Source organism: Labeo rohita, chromosome 7, assembly GCF_022985175.1.
Source record: "Labeo rohita strain BAU-BD-2019 chromosome 7, IGBB_LRoh.1.0, whole genome shotgun sequence".
Taxonomy (NCBI): Eukaryota; Metazoa; Chordata; class Actinopteri; order Cypriniformes; family Cyprinidae; genus Labeo; species Labeo rohita.
In genome coordinates, this window is record NC_066875.1 from 32,795,988 (window position 1) to 32,818,116 (window position 22,129).

A 22,129-nucleotide genomic window follows, 5' to 3' on the forward strand; every position below is an offset into this window, starting at 1 on the left:
ACGTAGTGCATATTGATTTGGCTGAATACTATCTGTATGAATACTGTTGCATCTCAAAGCATTTCAGATAACGGACTTCTCTAGCGTATTGTATGTATTTAAAGAATATATATATTCTATAATTGTATGGTTGCATTTGTATCGTCGCTCAGGGCTGTGAGCGCTGTTGTTCTGTGCAGTGGGTAATGAATGATAGGGAGGGACTGAACACTGAGCCTGCTGCTTATTTCACAGCAGCTGAGTCGTGAGGGATTGAGCAGCACTGCTCTCCTCACTCCCAACTCTCAATTGTTCAGCCTTAGCAGATCCTCAACCCAGCGATTACGAGCCTTTTCTGCCATGCACTGTCACATACAGGTGCCGAGGGATCATTAATCACCATGAAAGCCACTTTCGTTCATGCATTGAATAGGCCTTTGGCAGTTTATGGTAAGCTCCAGCCTCACCTTTTCAGTTCTCTATTATCACAACAGCCGACAGGTTCAAGCCATTTCAAATGTGACATTATGTGTAATCTTCTGAACTTGATTTTCAGTGATTGTAACAGCCTGTGTGTCAAATGCATGCCTCGTACATTGTGCAGATATTTGTTTGGGTGCATGATTTTAATGTGAAATATCAGCAGCTGAGCTGACTCATGTGAAGTAAGTGGCGGAGGGGAGTTGATCACAGCCTGGCAACCATAGACAAGCAGCTCCACAGCCGGGCTAATGCGACAAGCTAACTTACCCGTGCTGTTTAGAAACTCACAAGACAGTTGGGTATTTTACTTGGGGCTCTATTAATGTGATAATTCAGTGTTGACACACAACATAAAATGTAAAGTGAATAATTTCAGTGTAGTGGATTAGCTTAGCTAGCTGGCGTATACTGTTCTGTTAGCTATGCTAACAAGCTAACGCCTTTAAGTTCCGCTTCACTTGCAGGCGTGAACACAGTAAGACATTTCTTTTGAATATCTGTAACAAATATGCTGCAGGTCTCGCACAAATATTTAAGGAGTCATATATTTCTGGAAGACGTATTTTAAGTAAGGCTGGTTGTGAGAAGGGTTAGCCAGCTGAATGAATAAGCAAACCGCAAGATTGTCAACACCAACACCGTTAATCATTGCAACGCAAACAGCTGGGTGGAAAATAACCCTAATTTTCAGACAATTAAAGTGCTTGTTAGCCAGATATGGTAATGCGTAGAGCCGAGGAATGGGTTAAAATAATCTGACAACCTGTAACTTTAAGAGTTGCATTATGTAATGTAACTTCCTATAAAAATGTGCTAGTTTGTTATTCATTCTGATGATCTGGTTCAGATTGGAATATACGACTAGTTTCCTTGTAATCCTTCTGTAGTGGCCAGTAATCAAAATGCTGTTTTTATACTGTCTCAATCAAACAAATGTTTTAGCTACTGGCAACATGTACTTTAGTATTATAGGATTTATTACATGTTATCATAGGCTTATGAAATGATTTGAACAAGATTAAGGCGGTAAATATTAAAAAAATTAATGCTTTAATTATCATGTATTGTATTAGATATTTGTCTGTTTTATTTGTGTTATATATTTACACAGATGTATAATTAGATTCAGCAGACAGTAGTTTAAGAAGAAAATCATACCCGCAAAGTCAAACGCTGGCCTACTTATGAAAGTTTGCTGACTTGATAAAAAGTTAATAATCAATGGGATGACTCAAGACCTACATTTATACATGTGTGTTCAGGCTGAGCAGCCAAAGGGTTGTCATTTTGCTGTACGGATTCCAGACTTTGATAGATAGATTGGCAAACTGACAAGTATGTGTCATCACTGCCTCGTCTGTACTTGATGATCTTTCTAGATAGGTCAGTTCTGAAGTCCAGTTCTCAGAACTTGTTTTAGGATGAATCCATATTTCATCATGACTTTGTGTTTTTAATTTTTGGTTATAGTTGTGTCAGAATGTGAGGTAGATAATCTAAAATTGTATTCTTTAAACTTTTATACCAATTTTAAACAAAGGAAATGCACCGTTTTGTTTCAGTTGCTTAGTAAGGAAAAGTGATTTCTCTGGTAATGTGTGTGAGACAGTTAATGTTTAGAAAGATTCACTTTAGGATGCAAGATCTATCAGTACCATATTGGTTTATTGACTGATAATGGATCTGTATCCGTCCATATTTTATATACAGCGCCATTCAAAAGTTTGGAGTCAGTAAGATTTGTAAAAAAAATTTGTACAATTATGCTGTTGTGATGCTCAAGAAGCTTTTTTTAAGAAATGCTGAAAACAGCTGCATAATGTTTTCATGGAAACAGGGTACTTTTTTTTTCTTTGATGAATAGAAAGTTCAGAAGAACAGCAAATCTTTTTATCCACATGTCTTTACAGTCATTTTTGATCGGTTTAATACATCCTTGTTGAATAAAAGTATTGAGAAAAAAAACCATACTGACCCCAAACCTTTGAACAGTAGAGTCATAAATATGTCAGTAATATCATATAATAATATATAGAGTAATATCTAAATAAATATAGCGAATTCCGGGGCTGTAATCGCTTTAAGGCATGTAAGCACATATGAAAAAGACAAACCTGTAACCACCTAAATCACTTATTTAAAAAAAAAAGCATTTTTGTCATATCTGGGTAAGAAATATTGGGTTTTTTAACATTTATAGCTGTTAAAGCACCAACTGTGGTCTGATCTCGTTAAAACTTTGTATGCTTGTTTAGAATCACCTTTTTCATGTGTTTACCAGGTTTCATGAAGTTTTGAGTTTTCCTTTAGGCTTTATAGAATTTTGGTTATATTTGGACAAGCCCCGTTTCTAAACGGCCCCGCTATAGCCTCCCAAAGATTAAATTTCCATTTTTTTTTTTTTGATAATTATTGGTCTAGAGAGACCAGAGAATTGCACTGCAGTGTTTTTTTTTTCCAGATCTAAGAAAAAAGATTTAAAAAAAAAAATCTAAGACTAGTTTACAAAAGTAGGTTTTTGACATCATCTCAATCGATTAACAAATGGTTTGATTGACAGCAGTGGTTCTAGAGGCAAAGTTGTCCAGAATGAGAAAAACCGTGCGACGTGCAATCGTTTACGCCCTTGAAAAATGCAATATCTCATTCCGTTCAGGAGTTATAGGCATATTACTAAAAGTGACCCTGCCCTTTTTGAACGTTTTGGCATCCCTTTGCCACGGTGAGACGAAAGTTCAACTTTATTTATTTATTTTTGTTTTGATAATTATTGATATTCACTCTCCATCTGAGTCTTTCTGCACAGGTTTGGTTACGATTGGGCAAAAAACCTAGGACTAGTTCACAAAAGTATTTTTTTTTTTGACAAAAAAAATGCATAATGCCCGAAAATCTGTATGTTTGTTCATTGTAGCACCACCATCCCTCCAAGTTTCAAGCGACTTATGGTTTGGTCTGCACAATGAGTTTTACTTGGAGATCGCCGATTCGTGACCATTCTAACAATTACAATAGGGTTTCAGCGCTATGTGCTTGAACCCCTAATAATTTATGTGTATGCTCATTCTCCCTATATTTTCATTTAGATGACCTCTGTCTGTACAAATTGTATGGAATGTTAATATTGACCATTTGTCATTTATTATTTAACATAAAAATCCTTGACTCATCTGTATCAAATATTAACATTGCTGCATCCTTAGATTCATTGTACCTCTTTATTTCTCAGATGTGACGGTGAAGCTGTAAGGTGGCACCATGGCTGCGATGATCCCACCAGTAAAACTAAAATGGTTGGAGCACCTCAACAGCTCCTGGATCGCTGAGGACAGCGAGTCCATCTCCACCCGTGAAGGCGTCGCTCTGCTATATGGCAAGCTGCTGGCCAATAAGGAGGTGGTTCTTCTCCCTCAGCAGGTGCTATGTCTGAAGGGCCCTCAGCTGCCGGACTTTGAGCGAGAGTGTCTGTCCAGCGACGAACAGGAGCATTATCTTGATGCGCTGCTGGCCAGTCAGCTCGCTTTGGCCAAGACGGTGTGCTCGGATTCGCCTTTCGCCACTGCCCTACGCAAACGTCTACTAGTGCTGCAGCGGGTTTTTTATGCACTTTCTAATAAATACCATGACAAGGGAAAGGTCAAACAGCAGCAGCACTCGACCGAAAACACTTTGGGTTCTGCGGACTTACAAGCAGTTAGCGAACGGCCGCGCTCTAGTACAGACGCCCTCATTGAGATGGGCGTGCGAACGGGACTCAGTTTGCTGTTTGCTTTGCTCAGGCAGAGCTGGACACTTCCTCCGGCCGGTCCAGGGATCAACCTCTGCAATGATGTCATCACCACAGCCATCGAAGTGGTTGGCTCTCTTCCACCGCTCTCCTTGGCTAACGAGAGCAAGATTCCACCCATGGGTTTGGACTGCCTGGCCCAGGTCACCACGTTTCTGAAAGGAGTGACCATGCGGAACTCAGGGGCCGATGTGGTGGGGAGGAGGCTGGCGTGTGAGCTGCTGCTGGGATTGGCAGCGCAACGAGGGTCACTGCGCTACCTGCTGGAGTGGGTTGAGATGGCCCTGGCTGCATCGGCCGGTGTCAGCGACTTGGAGCAGAGCCAGGAGGGGCTGATGGGATACGACTGCTTCATGAACATTCTGATGCAGATGAGGCGTTCACTGGTATATGTTCACTAAAACACTCATACACAGACACTAACGTGATTATTTTACATAGTGTTGGATTTGTTAAATGACTGAATGTCTGATGTTGTAGGGTTCATCTGCTGATCGTAGCCAATGGAGGGAGCCGACCCGCACACCTGATGGTCTCTGTTCCCTATACGAGGCTGCACTTTGTCTGTTTGAGGAGGTAAATACACATAAAAATATATTTGTGTGTGTCACATAGAGAAGCGGAGGCTTGTCTTTTGACACATGAATCACTCAGTAAAAAAACTGTTAATACAATGTGTGGTACTTTGATATACACTGCAAGTCCAAGTTACAAGGTTTTTGAACAGTAATTTTTTCATGTTTTTAAAAAAAAAAGTCTCTTCTGCTCACCAAGCCTGCATTTACTTGATTCAGTGTTCCGAAAAAAACAGTACAAATTTGAAATGTTTTTACTATTTAAAATAACTGTTTTCTATTTTAATATAACAATGTAATTTATTCCTGTGATTTCAAAGCTAAATTTTTAGCATCATTACTTCAGTCACATGATCCTTCAGAAATCATTCTAATATTCTGATTTGCTGCTAAAGAACATTTATTATTATTATGTTGAACACAGTTGAGTAGAATTTTTGAGTAGATCTGAAGGAGCGCTTGATAATTACGGACAGGTGTGTTTGATCAGGGTTGGAACTAAACTCTGCAGAAAGGTAGATCTCCAGGAACAAGGTTGGGCACCCCTGATGTAGAGGCTGTAAAATTGTATGTATCAAATATGATACAGAGACTTTATCAGGTTAAGAAAACAAAATTATACATTATTTAAGTGTTATCACCCAGGTTTTGTTTCAAATGTTGGACTTTTTTATAAGAATTTACTCATTCAGTTTATTCAAGTTCTCAGAGGTCCAATTGACCAATTGTTAATGACCTAGAATAGAGTGAAATAGTTATAATATTTGATTATGTAATTTGTCAGCATAAAAGACTCTTTGTTATTTTCTGTGTATTCTCTCATCCTTGAAAGGAAGGCAGCTCTCCCAGTGCTCAAAGTATTACTACAACAATACATGTAAATCTGGACCAAAAATAAATGTGAATCAGTTTAGACACAATATTATATAGTTGGGGTTTGTTAGGGTTGTGCTGACATGCTTTGCAGATTTCTTAAAGGAGAAGTTCACTTCCAAAACAAAGATTCACATATAATGTGCTCACCCCTTTGTCATCCAACATGTTCATGTCTTTCTTTCAACAGTTGTAACTAAATGATGTTTTTTGAGGAAAACATTTCTGCATTTTTCTTCATATAATGGACTGATATGGTGCCCAGATTGAACTTTCAAAATGCAGTTTAAATGCGGTTTCAAATGATCCCAAATGCGGTTGTAAACGACGTGAACATGCAAAGAAGGTCAAACACCCTTAACAAAAAAGGTAAAACAGTGATATAGGATGATTTCGAAGTTGAGGGAGAACATGAGATGGGAGTTTTTCAACATACAACTGTCATGAACCGAAACAAAAACAGTCCAAGCAGAGTAAGACAAGATGAGCGTTTGGCATTAAAAAGTATATAAATTGTATTCTTTTTATTAAAATATATATAGCATTTTGGAAGTTCAGAATTGGGGGACCATATCAGTCCATTATATGGAGAAAAATGCAGAAATGTTTTCCTCTAAAAAAACATAATTTCTTTACGACTGAAGAAAGAAAGACATGAACATCTTGGATGACAAGGGGGTGAGTAAATTATTTGTAATTTGTTGTTCTGGAAGTGGAGTTCTTTGTTAAATAGTATTGATTTCAGATTTTTATGATACCCCATAAGCCAACTCTTTCTTCAGATTGGACTAAAGGTCACCTTGAGCCAGATAATTATTTGTTCTTATTAAATCTTGGTGCATCCATGAAGAGAGCATGCACCTGTACCTAAAACAGTACATAAGAAGTTTTGATGCTTTTACTAATCAGTTTGGGGATAAAATAAAATAAAAGTTTATAAGTAATTCCAGAGTCCTTTCTCATTGAATAGGTCTTAATGTATGAATGGGTATCAGTACAGACTTTGAAGCAGTTAAGAAATTCACTTGTATATTTTCCTTGTACTTGTCCTTGGTTTTATTAGTGCTGTGTGTGATTTGTCCTCTGACACTTGTCATCCAGTAAAACCAGTTTCAACTGCCATTGTGCACAATTAAAAGAGAATTTCTGCTGATTTAAGATGCATGCTATATAACTTGATGTACAACAAATCAGTCCTGCTGTATCTAAAACAGAAAATTAGGACTATGTCATACCAGATTTTTAGAATTGGGACATGTGATTGACACTCTAGTTTTGTTTTAAATCGCTTTCCTGATAGGTCTGTCGCATGGCTTCAGACTACTCAAGAACGTGTGCGAGTCCAGACAGTATCCAGGCGGGTGAGGCAGCCATGGTATCTGAGACCTGTGAGGTCTATGTGTGGGGCAGCAACAGCAGCCACCAGCTTGTAGAGGGCACTCAAGAAAAAATCCTCCAGCCCAAGCTCGCTCCCAGCTTCAGTGATGCACAAACGGTAGAAAGCAATTTATATTAACTATTCATACAGTGTCAGTGTTAGTATCGCTCTTTATGACCACATCTCGTGTCTACAGATTGAAGCTGGCCAGTACTGCACGTTCGTCATCTCCTCTGACGGTTCAGTCCGAGCTTGTGGGAAGGGCAGCTATGGGCGCCTGGGACTTGGTGACTCAAACAACCAATCCACTCTTAAGAAGCTGACCTTTGAACCTCACCGTGCCATTAAAAAAGTTTCATCATCCAAAGGCTCAGATGGCCACACGTTAGCCTTCACAAGCGAGGGAGAGGTGTTCAGCTGGGGTGATGGAGATTATGGCAAACTAGGTCACGGCAACAGCTCTACCCAGAAATACCCTAAATTAATACAGGGCCCTCTACAAGGAAAGGTACTAAATTCATGCAGTGGTTATGCATCACTTGATCGTTTTGAACTTTCAAAATGGATCTGTGTGTTTAAATGATTAATGTCTTGTGCTGCTTGTGTGTGTTTGTTTGTAGGTGGTGGTTTGTGTTTCAGCTGGGTATAGACACAGTGCTGCAGTCAGTGAGGATGGAGAGCTCTACACCTGGGGAGAGGGCGACTTTGGTAGATTAGGTATATAATTGTTTATATGTTATATTATATTTATTACACATATTCATTAAAAAAACAGCTGCCCATTTCAACATTAAAGGGTTAGTTCACCCAAAAATGAAAATTCTGTCATTACTTATTTACCCTCATGTCATTCCAAGACCATTAGACCTTTGTTAATCTTCAGGACACAAATCAAGATATTTTTGATGAAATCCGAGAGCTTTCTTACCCTGCATAGATACAGGGTCAGAAATCTCTCAGATTTAAACAAAAGTATCTTAATTTATGTTCCGAAGATGAACAAAGGTCTTATGGGTTTGGAACAACATTACGGTGAGTAATTAATGACAGAATTTTAAATTTTGAATGAACTAACCTTTAAACCTTTAAACCCTCAGGGGTGTCTCCGGTCCTGGAGGGCCACAGCCCTGCAGAGTTTAGATGCAACCCTAATTAAACACACCTGATCCAACTGATCAAGTCCTTCAGGCTTAATTGAAAACTGCATAGTATGTGTGTTGGAGCAAGGATGGAACGAAACTCTGCAGGGCTGCAACCCTCCAGGAGCTGAGTTTGACACCCCTGCTTTAAAGGGATAGTTCATCCAAAAATGAAAATTAGCCCATTGTTTACTCAACCTCCAAGCATTCTGGGTGTATATGACTTCCATCTTTCAGACGAATCCAATCGGAGTTATATTAAAAATTACCTTGGCACTTCCAGGCTTTAGAATGGCATAGTTGGGTGTTTCTCTTCATCAGTCCAAAACAAGTCCAATAAAGTGCATCCACTTTTTTTTTTTATTATGGATGGATGCATTTTATTGGACTTGTTTTGGACTGGTGAAGATAAACACCCGCCTATGCCATTCTAAAGCTTGGAAGTGGCAGGATAATTTTTAATATAACTCCGATTGGATTCGTCTGAAATAAGGAAACCATATACACCTAGGATGCCTGGAGGGTGAGTAAATAATAGACTAATTTTCATTTTTGGGTGAACTATCCCTATAATGGCTGTTGAAAATGCAAAGGAAAAAAAATACATTTTAAAATGTAATAAAATAGTAAACTAATTATCTAAACTAACTAATTTTAGATCAAATTTTTACATATTTTACAAATTTTACAATATTATTCTTTTATCTGCATTTTAAAAAAATCACAATTTATTATGTGGCATAAATGGATTGGCCTCCAGTTGGCAGCCCTCCACCTCCCCCAGCTCCAACTGTCTAGATCTGCTAAAGGATTTATGTATTCCTTTTTATGCAGTGGCAGCATATCTTATGTGCTCACAGCAGCATGTCAACAGATTGGCAAGTTCATACAGAGCAAGTCCATACTTGCTCTGCAGCGTCAATGAGTGTAGGAGACCTAGTCTGCCAAGACCAAATACATTAACATTGTCAAATCCATTAACATGCCAACACTTTTCAGATAGTTATTGTGATTAAAATATATATAAATATTTGTTTAAGGGTTAGCTCACCCAAAAATGAAAATCCTGTCATTAATTACTCACCCTCATGTTGTTCCAAACTTATAGGACCTTTACTCATCTTCGGAACACAAAGTAAGATATTTTTGATGAAATCCGAGAGCTTTCTGACCTCCATAAACGTAGTAAGGAGATCATTAAAATAGTCCATGTGACAGTGATTCAACCATGATTTTATGAAGCAATGAGAATTATTTTTTTTGAGTGCAAAGAAAACAAAAATAACGACATTATTCAATGGTTCTTCTCTTCTGCATCACCCCGATGCCGTTTTCGGTATCGAGTATCACGATGCATTAACCATGTTTCTTGCCTATCATGGTAGTACCCTTGCTGTGTAAGGAGGGTCAGAGAGCTCCCGGATTTCATCAAAAATATCTTAATTTGTGTTCCGAAGATGAACAAAGGTCTTACAGGTTTGGAACGACTTGAGGGTGTATGATTAATGACAGAATTTTCATTTTTGGGTGAACTAACCCTTCAACTTATGCACATAACATTTTATCTTGCTTCATTTTGTGTTGACGTTTGTGTGTTTGTGTAACACTGATTACATTCGTCTGCACTTGTAGGTCATGGCGACAGTAACAGTAGGAACATTCCCACACTAGTTAAAGACATCAGTAATGTGGGCGAGGTGTCCTGTGGAAGCTCCCACACCATTGCGCTGTCTAAAGATGGACGTACAGTTTGGTCCTTTGGAGGTGGAGACAATGGTGAGTTGAGTTCACCTATGCCCCTTGTTCTTCTGAAGAGGCATGATCATGTAGTATTTGTGGTGTCAGGCACGCACTATGCACTTTGCCAGCAGCTGCATCTAGATGTGCTTGAGTTACCTTCTCTACTTTGTACACATCTAGTATTTATTGTTTGTGAAGTTGCTGTTTATGTAATAATAAAGATTCATGGAAGACAATTACACCTTAGTTGTTGTTTATCTGCAGGGAAACTGGGTCATGGCGATACCAATCGCGTGTATAAACCCAAGGTGGTAGAGGCGCTCCAGGGAATGTTCATACGCAAAGTATGTGCTGGCAGCCAGTCATCTTTGGCCCTCACCTCTACTGGTCAGGTATGAGACTTTGCTAGTCCACAAGTTATTATGTTTTGATGATAGATTACAAAAATAGGGGCAATTTTGAGTTCATGGTGTTACTAATGTCTCAGTGCAGTGGATATTCATTAAACACACTGTCATCTATGTATTTATTGTGCAGGTTTATGCCTGGGGCTGTGGTGCATGTCTTGGCTGTGGTTCATCGGAGGCCACTGCTCTAAGGCCAAAGCTGATCGAGGAACTTGCCACAACCAGAGTAGTTGACATCTCCATAGGAGACAGTCATTGCCTTGCTTTATCACATGGTAAGTATTACAAATTTATTGAATCGAGTACACAAAACTATGGCTTTATCCAGTATGCTTAAGTGGTTGGTAGTGTAACGACATGAAAATGAGACTGTAATGGACAAAAGTACAGGGCTTTCAATGGATTGTACTATTGTTTAATGGCATGCCAATTGTTCAAAGAATTTTTTTTCAGCATTTTCTCCATATAATGGACTTCTGTGGTGCCCTGATTTTGAGCTTCCAAAATGCAGTTTAAATGTGGCTTCAAACGATCCCAAATGTGGTTGTAAACGATCCCAGCCGAGAAAGAAGGGTCTTATCTAGCGTAACGATTGGTTATTTTAATAAAAGTAATACAATTTATATACTTTTTAATACCAAACGCTCGTCTTGTCTTCCTCTGCCTGGACTTTTTGTTCCGGTTCATGACAGTCAGCGTATGTCGAAAAACTCCCATCTCATGTTCTCCCTCAACTTTGAAATTACCCTATATCGCTGTTTTACCGTTTTTGTTAAGGGTGTTTGATCTTCTTTGCATGTTTACTTTGCAAAGACTGGGTTGGTACTTCTGCAGTGATGTCGGATGATTTTGAAATGATTTTTGAAGTTGAGGAAGAAAATACGGTCAGAGTTTTTGCAACATACCCTAACTGTCTTGAACCAGAATACACAGAGTTCAGGAAGGGAAAGGCAAGATGAGCGTTTAGATGAAAAAGTATTTAAATATTATTTTTTTAAATTAAAATAACCGAGTCTTAGGGTTGTACTGTAAGGGTTGTGTGAACTGTAGTTTGTGATAGTGTAGAGAGAGTGGGGTCAGATTAGTACCAGAAGGGTATGTGCTGAGTCAGACTCAGATAAGGTGAAGCGAGGGGGGCCTCGCACATGATGTCACAGACAATTTGACGCTGTGTACTTTTAAACAGAACATGTGCTGTACACGTTCATTGCGAAACAGTCAAATGTTCTTGTAGGACATGCTAGTCTAACACATCTGCTTTTCAAAAACGCTGACTGAAATGTGACTCGTAAAATGAAACACAAAGCGTTTCATTTTGCTTTTTCATGTGGATGTTTTTATTACAGACAATGAAGTGTATGCTTGGGGAAATAACTCCATGGGTCAGTGCGGTCAAGGGAATTCCACTGGCCCCATCACCAAACCCAAGAAGGTGATTGGTTTAGATGGAGTGGCCATTCAGCAGATCTCTGCTGGGACCTCCCACAGCCTGGCATGGACTGCCCTCCCGAGAGACAGGTTAGCAAATTTGTCGAACCCTTTTTTAAAAGAAGAACATACATTTGTGACTGAACCACACACTAGTCTTAGGTAGCACAGGGTATATTTGTTGCAGTAGCCAAAATTACATTGTTTGGGTCAAAATTATTGATTTTTCTTTAGTTTATTTAGTATAGTATATTAAGTAAAGATAATGTTCCATGAACATATTTTGTTAATTTCCTAATGCAGATATTTCAGAACCTAATTTTTGTTTAGTATTATGCATTGCTAAGAACTGCATTTGGACAACTTTAAAGGATTTTTTTTTGCACCCTCAAATATTTATCCTAACTTTCAATGGAAAGCTCATTTATTCAGATGATATAAATCTCACTTTTAAAAGAATGGACCCCTATGACTGGTTTTGTGATTTAGGGTCACATTTGTTGTACCTTGTATGTAAATATACACAATATATTTTATAAAAAAATTGTTTTATATTTTATGTAAGTATGTAAGTTTGGAGATTTCTATGGCAAAAAGTGTTGTTGTTTTTTTTTTTGTTTTTTTTCCCCCTTTGTCTTCTAATTAATTTAACGTTTTCATATCTAAGCTATTAATCTTATGTGTATGTATACAGGCAGGTGGTGGCCTGGCATAGGCCGTACTGTGTGGACCTAGAAGAAAGCACTTTCTCTCACCTCCGCTCATTTCTGGAACGATACTGTGATGGTATCAACAACGAGATCCCACCGCTGCCTTTCCCATCTTCCAAGTGTGTATTCTGCCACCACCACTGACTTTAGTCAGGGTTGCACCATAGTTAATTTTTGGCAGGAATGAAAATGAGGCTGTGAGGGATAGAAGTAGAGTGCATTCAGTTCAGTATGGCGTCTAACCTGACTAAGGACTTTAGACAAGTGAAGCCTGCTTTGTTTTTTAATTGCATTAAATATCACTAGAGAATTAATGCTGCTGCTAATGTTTAGTTGAGATCAAGTTTCAATTGATTTTCTTTCTGAACCATCCTGAAGGTGATTAATGTTAAGTGTGTGTGTTCTTGCGCCATGAAGGGAGTAAATTTGTTTTTGGGCCAACAGGGAGCATCATAACTTCTTGAAACTATGTCTACGGCTCTTGTCGAATCACCTGGCTCTAGCATTGGCGGGTGGAGTGGCCACCAGTATTTTGGGACGACAAGCGCGGCCACTCCGCAATCTGCTTTTCAGACTGATGGATGCGTCAGTGCCTGATGAAATCCAGGAGGTCCGTGTTTACTTGTGTTTTTCCCACATACTTGTGATGGTTTACTGTGGTCTGCATTGTTCTCTGATCAGTGTTTGCGTTTTGTAGGCTGTCATCGAGACTCTGTCTGTGGGAGCGACGATGCTGCTGCCTCCTCTGAGAGAGAGAATGGAGCTACTTCACTCGCTCCTTCCTCAAGGACCAGACCGCTGGGAGAGCCTCTCCAAAGGACAGGTACGAGTTTGTGTCTGTTTGTAAAGAACAGACGGTTTAAGTTAACTTACAAAAGCATCTGTCAGTCATATGTATGTGTGTTTTTTCTTTAACAGAGGATGCAGCTGGATATAATCCTTACTAGTCTGCAGGATCACACCCATGTGGCATCTCTTCTGGGGTACAGCTGTCCTCCAGACACGTCTGAGCCTCCTGCTTTACCCTCCGACTCTACGCATGTGCCTGCCACTCATTCTGATATACATCCTGACACACACTTGGCAGAGATCCTAATGAAAACTCTACTCAGGAACCTGGGCTTCTATACGGTCAGTTCAGCAGATCAAGATCTTGAGGCAGTGTTTGCGCTGACAGACAGCTATTTTATCTTTATCGTAATTTACACGCTCATTTTAAAGGGGACATCGGATGCAAAATTCACTGCATATAAATGTGTCTTAGCAGTGTGTCAACACAAACACCCTACAATGATAAAAATCCATTTTTTCTCTTTTTTTTAATGCCCAAAAACCTAAACATTCTCAATTATCAAGCCATTTTTTATTTTTTGAGCAGTATAACGTCATACTACTTAGGCCCCACGACTGCTGACGGATTGTCCCATATTAGCATATTTCCACCCTCAGCCAGTTATCTGCTGTCTGCCATTTTCTCCGCGTTCGAGCAGTTGTAGCGACGCCTCGTAACCAATGCAGGTATTCTGTAGTTGAGTGTAAAAGAGAACATAAGTCTTAATTTTCTCCAGACATGAGAGCCGCTGAGGATGCAGTTTTTCATAGTAACGTGCCACCAAAAACACACCAAACGGAGGAAGGGGGTGAACAGTAGCTCATTATCATTTAAAGGGACATGCACTAAAACGGGTCGCTCTGAACAGAGCGTTTTTTTTGACAATGTAAAAAGGGTGTCGTTTTACACGACCATTGAGGAATTTTAATCAAAGTATTTTGCAGACATTTACTGAAACAATTAGTCAGTAATAATAGAAGTTTCACAGACCTTTAGTATGTAAAAAGTGCCTGCTTCATTTTGAGACTGTCATCAATAAAAGTGATAACCTGCAGTAGTGTTGGGCGATATGCTCAATTTTCATAGCGTCCTATCGTCAGCCTGTGAGATCGCCGATACACCATATTATTGTGCTAATTTATTTAATTATTTACTTACTTAGCTTCATTGCTGGCAAATGATCCAACACCAGCATAAGGCTAAAAGCAGCCTAATGTTTTTAATATGCGTTCATTTGTGTTTAACATGATAACAGTTTAATAGAAACATTGTAAGTTACTAATGCTTACATTTCCTTAGTTATTCTAAAAGCAGCTACAGAAAAGGAGCAAAGAACATTTAGCCTACGTCATCAAAGAAAATCATCACTGACTAGCCTAGCGTGAGTTTATGCACTTTAAAAAACACTTCCGGTATCATAAGTGAATACAATAGTTACATCTCTGTATGATGAATACATTTCTTACCCCTTATTTACACTACACACATCTGTGACGTGAAGGGGGCCATTCCCCCCAAAACTAGTTACTGTGCCCTCCTTTTCCATATTCTCCCCTTCTTGCTGAACAGGATTGATTTCAAAAGTGAAAGTAAAACTTGAAAAACAGCGCGCATAAGAAAGCGAGGGTCAGCAACTGCACTCAATCACAGATTGCATGCTTCACACCCGAAACACCCCCCTCCCGCTCACAGTGATTTGTGCCTTTGTGTTTATACCAGCCACCGCACGGCAAGTTTCTGAAGCGCCCCAGAAGCGGCTCTCTGCACTGTATGGCTAAAGTTAGGTGCCTAATCTATTTTTGACGGATAATAATAATAATCGTTTTGCTATCGTCAAAGGCATCAGCAACAGGTGATATCTCTGACTATCGTCGATACACGATACTATCGTCTATCGGCACAACCCTAACCTGCGGTTTAGTAAGTGACTCAAATGTTAAGTGAACGCTTTCGTGGAGTTCATACAGTAAAGAATTTGTCAGACTGATTCATATCAGTCACTCTCGATTTTGAATATTTTTTCAGTGATTCATTAAACAAATCACCTCATAAGAGTTGTTTGTTTATGAGTCAGTACACTTGCCCGTTTCTGCATGCAACCTACAAAGGCAACTCAAAATACATTTTTAAATAAGTTTTAAGTTTTCTTTAAGAAAATAAGTTTTCTTGACATTATTTTGCCAAACATACAGTTGAAGTCAAAAGTTTACATACACCTTCCAGAATCAGCAAAATGTTCATTATTTTACCAAAATAAGAGGGATTATACAAAACACGTTATTTATTTATTTATTTTTTTAATTAGTACTGACCTGAATAAGATATTTCACATGATAGATTTTTTTTTTAGTGAGTTGTTCATGAGTCCCTTGTTTGTCCTGAACAGGTAAATTGCTTGCTGTTGTTCAGAAAAATCCTTCAGGTCCCACAAATTCTTTGGTTTTTCAGCATTTTTGTTTATTTGAACCTATTCCAACAATGTATGATGTCACTGAGGACGACTGAGGGACTCATATGCAACTATTACAGAAGGTTCAAATGCTCACTGATGCTCCAGAATGAAAAACAATGCATTAAGAGCTGCGGAGTGAAAACTTATGGGATCATTGTTATAAATTCAACTGCTATTTTCTTTTGTGGATTATATTGCATGTAAACATCTCTAATGTGAAATATCTTATTTAGGTCGGCACTAAATCAAAAATATCATGCATTTTGTATGAACCCTCTTATTCTGTTAAATAATAAACTTTTTTCAGATTCTGCAAGGTGTATGTAAACTTTTGACTTCAACTGTATATTGTACATGTATACACTGTATATTCAGGTAAAACATTATTTAATTTGCTACGGTGAATGTCAACCTGTTAGGATATTTTGACAGCAATGGCATAAACAGTTTAAAAAATATAAACAATGTTCATGTAAAGTTTTAACAGATTTAAGATGATACATTGGATATAGGTCACCATATCATATCTTTGTATTACACGTACAATGTAAATGCATCATACACTTCTAAATATATTCTCAACCTGTTTTCCTGTGTATGTGTGTGCTAACATAACAGGACCAGGCATTTGGAGAACTGGAGAAGAACAGTGATAAGATCTTGCAGGGAACATCTTCATCTGATAGCAGCCAACCAGCTCACCTCCATGAGCTGCTCTGCTCTTTGCAGAAGCAACTACTGGCCTATTGCCATATTAATTGTGTTACAGAGGTACATACACAACTAAATACATATCCACACACAAATTTCCATCTTGGAAAATCATGCGTTTTATTGATTCTTTCTTCCATGTGTTAATCTGTGTGTTTTCAGGGCTCCAGTAGTGTGGCGCTCCTCCACAAACACCTGCAGTTATTATTGCCTCACGCCACAGATATCTATAATCGCTCTGCAACTCTTCTGAGAGAAAGCTCTGGGAATGGCAGCGTGCGTGAGAAGCTACGAGGTATATCAATGTACACTCACATTTAAGCTAAACTTATTATCTAAATGCTAATGGACCTGCTAATTTTGCCTGTGCTTCCTTGTGGTAGATGTGATCTACATGTCTGCAGCGGGCAGTATGCTGTGCCAGATTGTGACATCCTTGCTGTTGTTGCCTGTTTGGGTGGCACGACCATTGCTCAGTTACCTCTTAGACCTGCTACCCCCTCTGGACCGTCTCAACAGACTTCTGCCTGCCGCCACACCTCTGGAGGAACAGGAGCTGCAGTGGCCACTACATGGTCAGACTTTCACATTCATATGATAAATTGCTAATTTAAGTTTCAATTATTAAAACTGCAGTGCATATACACTACACACACATATGTATTAATAAACTTTTTCCTGACCCTTCTTCCTGTAGGTACACCAGATCTGGTTGACCCAGTATGTGTGTCAGGACCGGCACAGTGCTGGGTGTGGTTGGTGGATCTGGAGCGTACCGTAGCGCTGCTGGTGGGACGTTGTCTTGGAGGAATGCTGCAGGGAGCCCCGCCCTCACCAGAGGAACAGCACACTACCCATTGGCTCAAAACACCGCTTTTTAGTAACGGCCTGGAGACTGATATACCACAGCTTGGTATGCACACACATTGTGCATTAAATTTCCTTTGTTCTTTTAAAATGTATTGAGTTACAGAAGTAAAAAATGCTATTTTGTGTTGATTTTAAAACTAAAATGCCACATGTGTTTCAGATGTGTGTATCAGCTCTTTGCTGGAGGTGGCACTGTGTGGAAATGAGGAGCAAAGACCGTTTGACTGTCAGTTGCAGGCTGACATGAGCGTGCTGGTTGATTTGGCCCTTGGATCAACTAAAGAGCCCACACACAGCTTGTGGACAAACATGCAGGACTATGCCATCAGCAAGGGTAGGAACACAAAAACAACATATATTGAGGATTATGGAAACTGTATTATAAATGATTCACTGATGATTAGCTTTATCTAAGTACTAAATCTGGCATAGTCTCAGAAGTCACACATTAACCTATGTAAACCTTATGATGGTTTCTATGACTGTGGTGTTCGGTAGCCCCACCCACAGTGAAATCTCACTGGTCCAAAATCTCACTACACACAAGTCTTGTCTCATTGCACCTGATTTGAATATTGTGTCAGTTGTAATTTCTTTTAAGTAAAGCCATTTGTATTTCTGACATAATTAAGCTTTGATCCCTCTAATAGGGTGAAATATTTTTCTATAATTACTGCCTTGAGGTTACAGTTCAGTAAAAAGCAACTGACATTCATATCCTCTGTTATGTCACAGCTAGACATAAACCAGATCTTTAAGGCGCAAACTATCATAACTGTGCAGTTAATGGACTTTATATAAAGTCATTGGTTAAAAGCAGAGTGAAATCAACTATATTTGTGCAAACTGACATCTTTGTGTCATGTTCATTTAGACTTTTGTGTGTGTTTGTGTAGATTGGGACAGTGCGTCGCTGCCGAATGAGGCACTATTAGACACAGTGTCCCGCTTTGTACTTGCCGTCCTGCTGAAACACACAGGGCTGCTGGGACAGGCGTCTGGAGAGAGGGGAGGTATGGCAATATGTCCCGTATAACTTCAGAGAATGCTACACTGTGGGCACTCCTAAAGAATTTCTTTCTCATTTTCTGTCTTCCTACAGGTATCAGCCATGTAAATTGTTGGCAGAAGTTTATCGCAGTGTGTATAAAGTGCGGAATCGCCTTTTGGCGTGCAAGAACATGGAGCTCATCCAGACTCGCTCATCATCACGAGAACGCAGAGTATGATTTTTTTATTTTATTACAAATAATTATTGGCAGAACAGTTTGTTTAAAAAAAAAAAATTGTAGGATCTGGCTTGTCCCCCTTTTGCTTTAATGACCGAAAACACTCAAACTGGCACAGACTTTTTTTTTTTTTTGGTAAGGTATGGTTCAATCGAAAAATGAAAATTCCATTGTTTAATTTTATTTTCTTTGTTCTGTGAAACCAAAAGAAGATACTATGAAGAAGTAAATTAAACTGAAGTAGTACACTAGGAGACTAAGGGTTTCAAGCTTTAAAAAGGTTGCAAATAAACTTTATAAGTTGTTCCAAAGACACCTTTTTGGGGGTTAAGTTATATGAGGACAAAAATCCTAGAATTTTAATGTGGTCAGACTTTTAGACCCCATTATATGTAAAGGCATTTCTCCTCTTGTGTGCAGATCTCTGATAACGTGGACTCTGTGGAGATGGACCCACAGGAACACTCTTTCACCCGAACTATAGACGAGGAGGCTGAGCTGGAGGAGAGAGACAGAGACAGAGACAGAGAAAGAGAGAGAGAAAGAGAAGAGGGTCATCAGGAGCAGGAAGATGATGAGGAGGAAAGAGAGCATGAGGTCATGACCGCAGGAAGTGAGTTCTGACATATTTGTGAAGGGCATGTGTGGGTGCTAATGTTGGCTGAAGCTTTGGGTGGCTTTGAGCAAAGTTGTCACACACATTCACACACACTTTGTGTACTTTGAAGTTTTCCTTTTTTGAGATTCTTAATTATTACACCTAAAAATGAACATCGGGGAATTATTTACCAACTTATTATTCCAAAACCAAATGAGATAGTGGAATAAAAGGAAGACTGTCAATCTCCATAAAAAATAGCTGCACATACTGTAGGTTTGGAATGACTTGAGGGTGAATAAATAATGACAGTATTTTAATGTATTTATTACTTTAAAGATATAATTAATAATTGGTTTGACATAGTGTGAATTGCATTGTGCTAACACACACCACACTATATACACTACCGTTCAAATGTTCTTACTGTCCTTTGCTCACAAAGGCTACATATATTTGATCAAAAAACAGTAAAAATAGTAGTATTGTGAAATATTATTGCAATTTAAAAAAAAACTGTTGTATATTTTAATGTATTTTAAATCTTGTTTGTGACCCTGGACCTCAAACCAAGTTTTTAGTAGCACGGGTATATTTATATTGTATGGGTCAAAATTATCCATTTTTCTTTTATGTCAAAAATCATTAGGATATTAAGTAAAGATTATGTTTGTTAGTTATTTTTTAAATTTTTACTTTAAATATATCAAAGCGTACATTTTGATTAGTAATATGCATTGCTAAGAACTTAATTTGGACAACTTTAAAGGCAATTTTCTCGATAATTCGTTTTTTTTGTTTTTTTTGGCACCCTCAGATTCCAGTTTTTCAAATAGTTGTATCTTGGCCACATAACGTCATATCATAACAAACCACACATCAATCATACCAGTCAAACCTAATGTTTTATATTCAGTTACATCAATGGATCCAAAAAAAAAGACTGATTACTCTTTTATTTATTCTTAACAGCTAAGTTTTTCAGATGTATAAATCTCAATTGATATGGACCCTAATGACTGATTTTGTAGTCCAGGGTCGCATATATTCTTGCAATGCTTAAACAGTTGTGCTGCTTAATATTTTTGTGGAAACCTTTTTTTTTTTTTTCAGGATTCTTTGATGAATTCAAAAGAACACCATTTATTTAAAATATACATCCTTTGTTTTATTTTTTTAAATTGAAAAAGTCGTTAGTTTAATGCATCCTCTCTGAATAAAAGTATTCATTTCTTTAAAAAAAAAAATTTAAAAAATCATACTGACTTTTGAACGGTAGTGTATCCTAATAAATAACTTTAACCGTCGTTATTATACAGTGGTTACACATTCCATTGTGTAATATCCAGCCGTAAGCACTTTTTAACAACGTCAGGCTTCGTGGCTGCTTCCCTAACCTGGCCGCTCTGTGTCTTATGTCTTGGCGAACACAGAAATCTTTCAATGTTTTCTATCAGCACGGGAGGCAGCGCGAGGAAGGGACCGAGATCGAACCGGAAGCATGAGTGTACAGGAAGAGCCGGCTCAGCCCGGTCCGGAGCGCAGGAGCAGCACGACCCCTCAGGAGGGACAGGATCTTTATACCACCGCATGCAATGCCGTCATTCACCGCTGTGCTATGCTTCTGCTGGCCGTCAGCACGCCGCTCGCTCAGCATATCAATCAGCAACCCCTGACAGGGGGTGCCAACCAGGACGGAGGCGGGTTTATGACGAGGTGAGTAGCATCATTGTTAAAAAGTACATTTAGCTAATTAAACGTGTAAGCATGACTTGAATCGTAGCTCTTATCATTGAAGCCTTAAGGTCTTGCTGAACTTGTTTACCTTTCCAGTCTGAACCAGCATTGCCAGTCCTGCCCAGGAATGCCTGACCTACTTTTTTAGATTTCATATTATCAAGTGGCAAGAGACCTTGTGTCCTGCCCTAATTTTGTAGAACCTTTATAAGCTGACCCAATTGCAATTAAAAGCAGCGGTTATTCTATTACATAATTTCAGTAAATAAAAAATATGTTCTTCATTAGTGGGCTTCATTTAATTTATGTTTAGATCACATTTTAATGACTTGATTATGTGTTATGTCCACTCACAGGATGTGTAAATTTTATTTATTGTTTTAATTTTGCGTGTAGGAGTGAGAGCCTGTCGGCAGAGAGTCGGTCCGTCCAGAGCAGTCCCAGCTACAGACTCACAAAATCCAGGAGTGAATCTGATCTCTCCCAGCCAGAGTCTGATGAGGAGGGATACTCACTGGTGAGATGTGTGACACATGCACACACTGTCTTATCTGCTTTATTGCTTGATTTATAGCTATATCAGTTGTAGTTATGTAACCTCTCGGTCTGACCTGTTTCAGAATGTGAGGAGGAATGTGGATCTGGATTTAGCTTTCACTCCTAAAAAAAGAGGTAATGGCCCCGCCTTCAACACACTGTGGTTGTAGCAGTGGGATATACTGTACTATACTGCTCTGTTAATCTGTGTATTTGTGCAAGAGTCTATCTGTGTACTCATATAATGTCTATTTTTTTTCTGTGTAGCTAAATGGGTTCCTGCTGGTTCTTTATAGCTTCTTCATGCGTTGCCAGATTTATTCTCCAAGCCCAAAATGTGCCACAGCAAATGTCTGCTATAAAATACTACTTGCATAACACTTATTCATTATTCCTTATCCTTATTCATGTCCAGGCCTGCACTCAAGAAAAGAGCAGTTTATGACAGAGCTCAAATACCCGTCTTTCCCGTTCAACCACACATGTACATAACCTTCATCTCACCTGTAAATCATACAATACAGATTTTATCGTTTTTATATACTTTCTGTAGATTTTCCTATACAATCAGGACTGGAAATGTGAGAAAATGTTTCTGCGAATCTGTCTGCGTTTTCCACATTGCAGAATCATTTTCTTACATTTCCAGTCTTGATTTTTAAGG

At 38.8% G+C, this 22,129-nt stretch overlaps 1 protein-coding gene across 1 annotated transcript in view; it reads left to right on the plus strand.

Moving 5' to 3' along the window:
* Positions 1-206: 206 nt before the first annotated feature.
* Positions 207-22,129, plus strand: part of herc1 (HECT and RLD domain containing E3 ubiquitin protein ligase family member 1) — a 51,962-nt gene continuing 30,039 nt past the window's right edge. Inside the window, exons 1-25 of the mRNA XM_051113922.1 lie at positions 207-429; positions 3,692-4,635; positions 4,730-4,825; positions 6,998-7,192; positions 7,272-7,583; positions 7,696-7,792; positions 9,847-9,990; positions 10,219-10,346; positions 10,492-10,636; positions 11,708-11,879; positions 12,484-12,618; positions 12,944-13,109; positions 13,197-13,322; positions 13,418-13,630; positions 16,402-16,554; positions 16,657-16,789; positions 16,878-17,069; positions 17,192-17,407; positions 17,525-17,698; positions 18,261-18,372; positions 18,464-18,587; positions 19,014-19,206; positions 20,625-20,907; positions 21,325-21,445; positions 21,549-21,600. Coding sequence (XP_050969879.1) covers positions 3,721-4,635; positions 4,730-4,825; positions 6,998-7,192; positions 7,272-7,583; positions 7,696-7,792; positions 9,847-9,990; positions 10,219-10,346; positions 10,492-10,636; positions 11,708-11,879; positions 12,484-12,618; positions 12,944-13,109; positions 13,197-13,322; positions 13,418-13,630; positions 16,402-16,554; positions 16,657-16,789; positions 16,878-17,069; positions 17,192-17,407; positions 17,525-17,698; positions 18,261-18,372; positions 18,464-18,587; positions 19,014-19,206; positions 20,625-20,907; positions 21,325-21,445; positions 21,549-21,600 — 4,597 coding nt within the window. The 5' untranslated portion in view covers positions 207-429; positions 3,692-3,720. The remainder of the gene's footprint in view (positions 430-3,691; positions 4,636-4,729; positions 4,826-6,997; positions 7,193-7,271; positions 7,584-7,695; positions 7,793-9,846; positions 9,991-10,218; positions 10,347-10,491; positions 10,637-11,707; positions 11,880-12,483; positions 12,619-12,943; positions 13,110-13,196; positions 13,323-13,417; positions 13,631-16,401; positions 16,555-16,656; positions 16,790-16,877; positions 17,070-17,191; positions 17,408-17,524; positions 17,699-18,260; positions 18,373-18,463; positions 18,588-19,013; positions 19,207-20,624; positions 20,908-21,324; positions 21,446-21,548; positions 21,601-22,129) is intronic.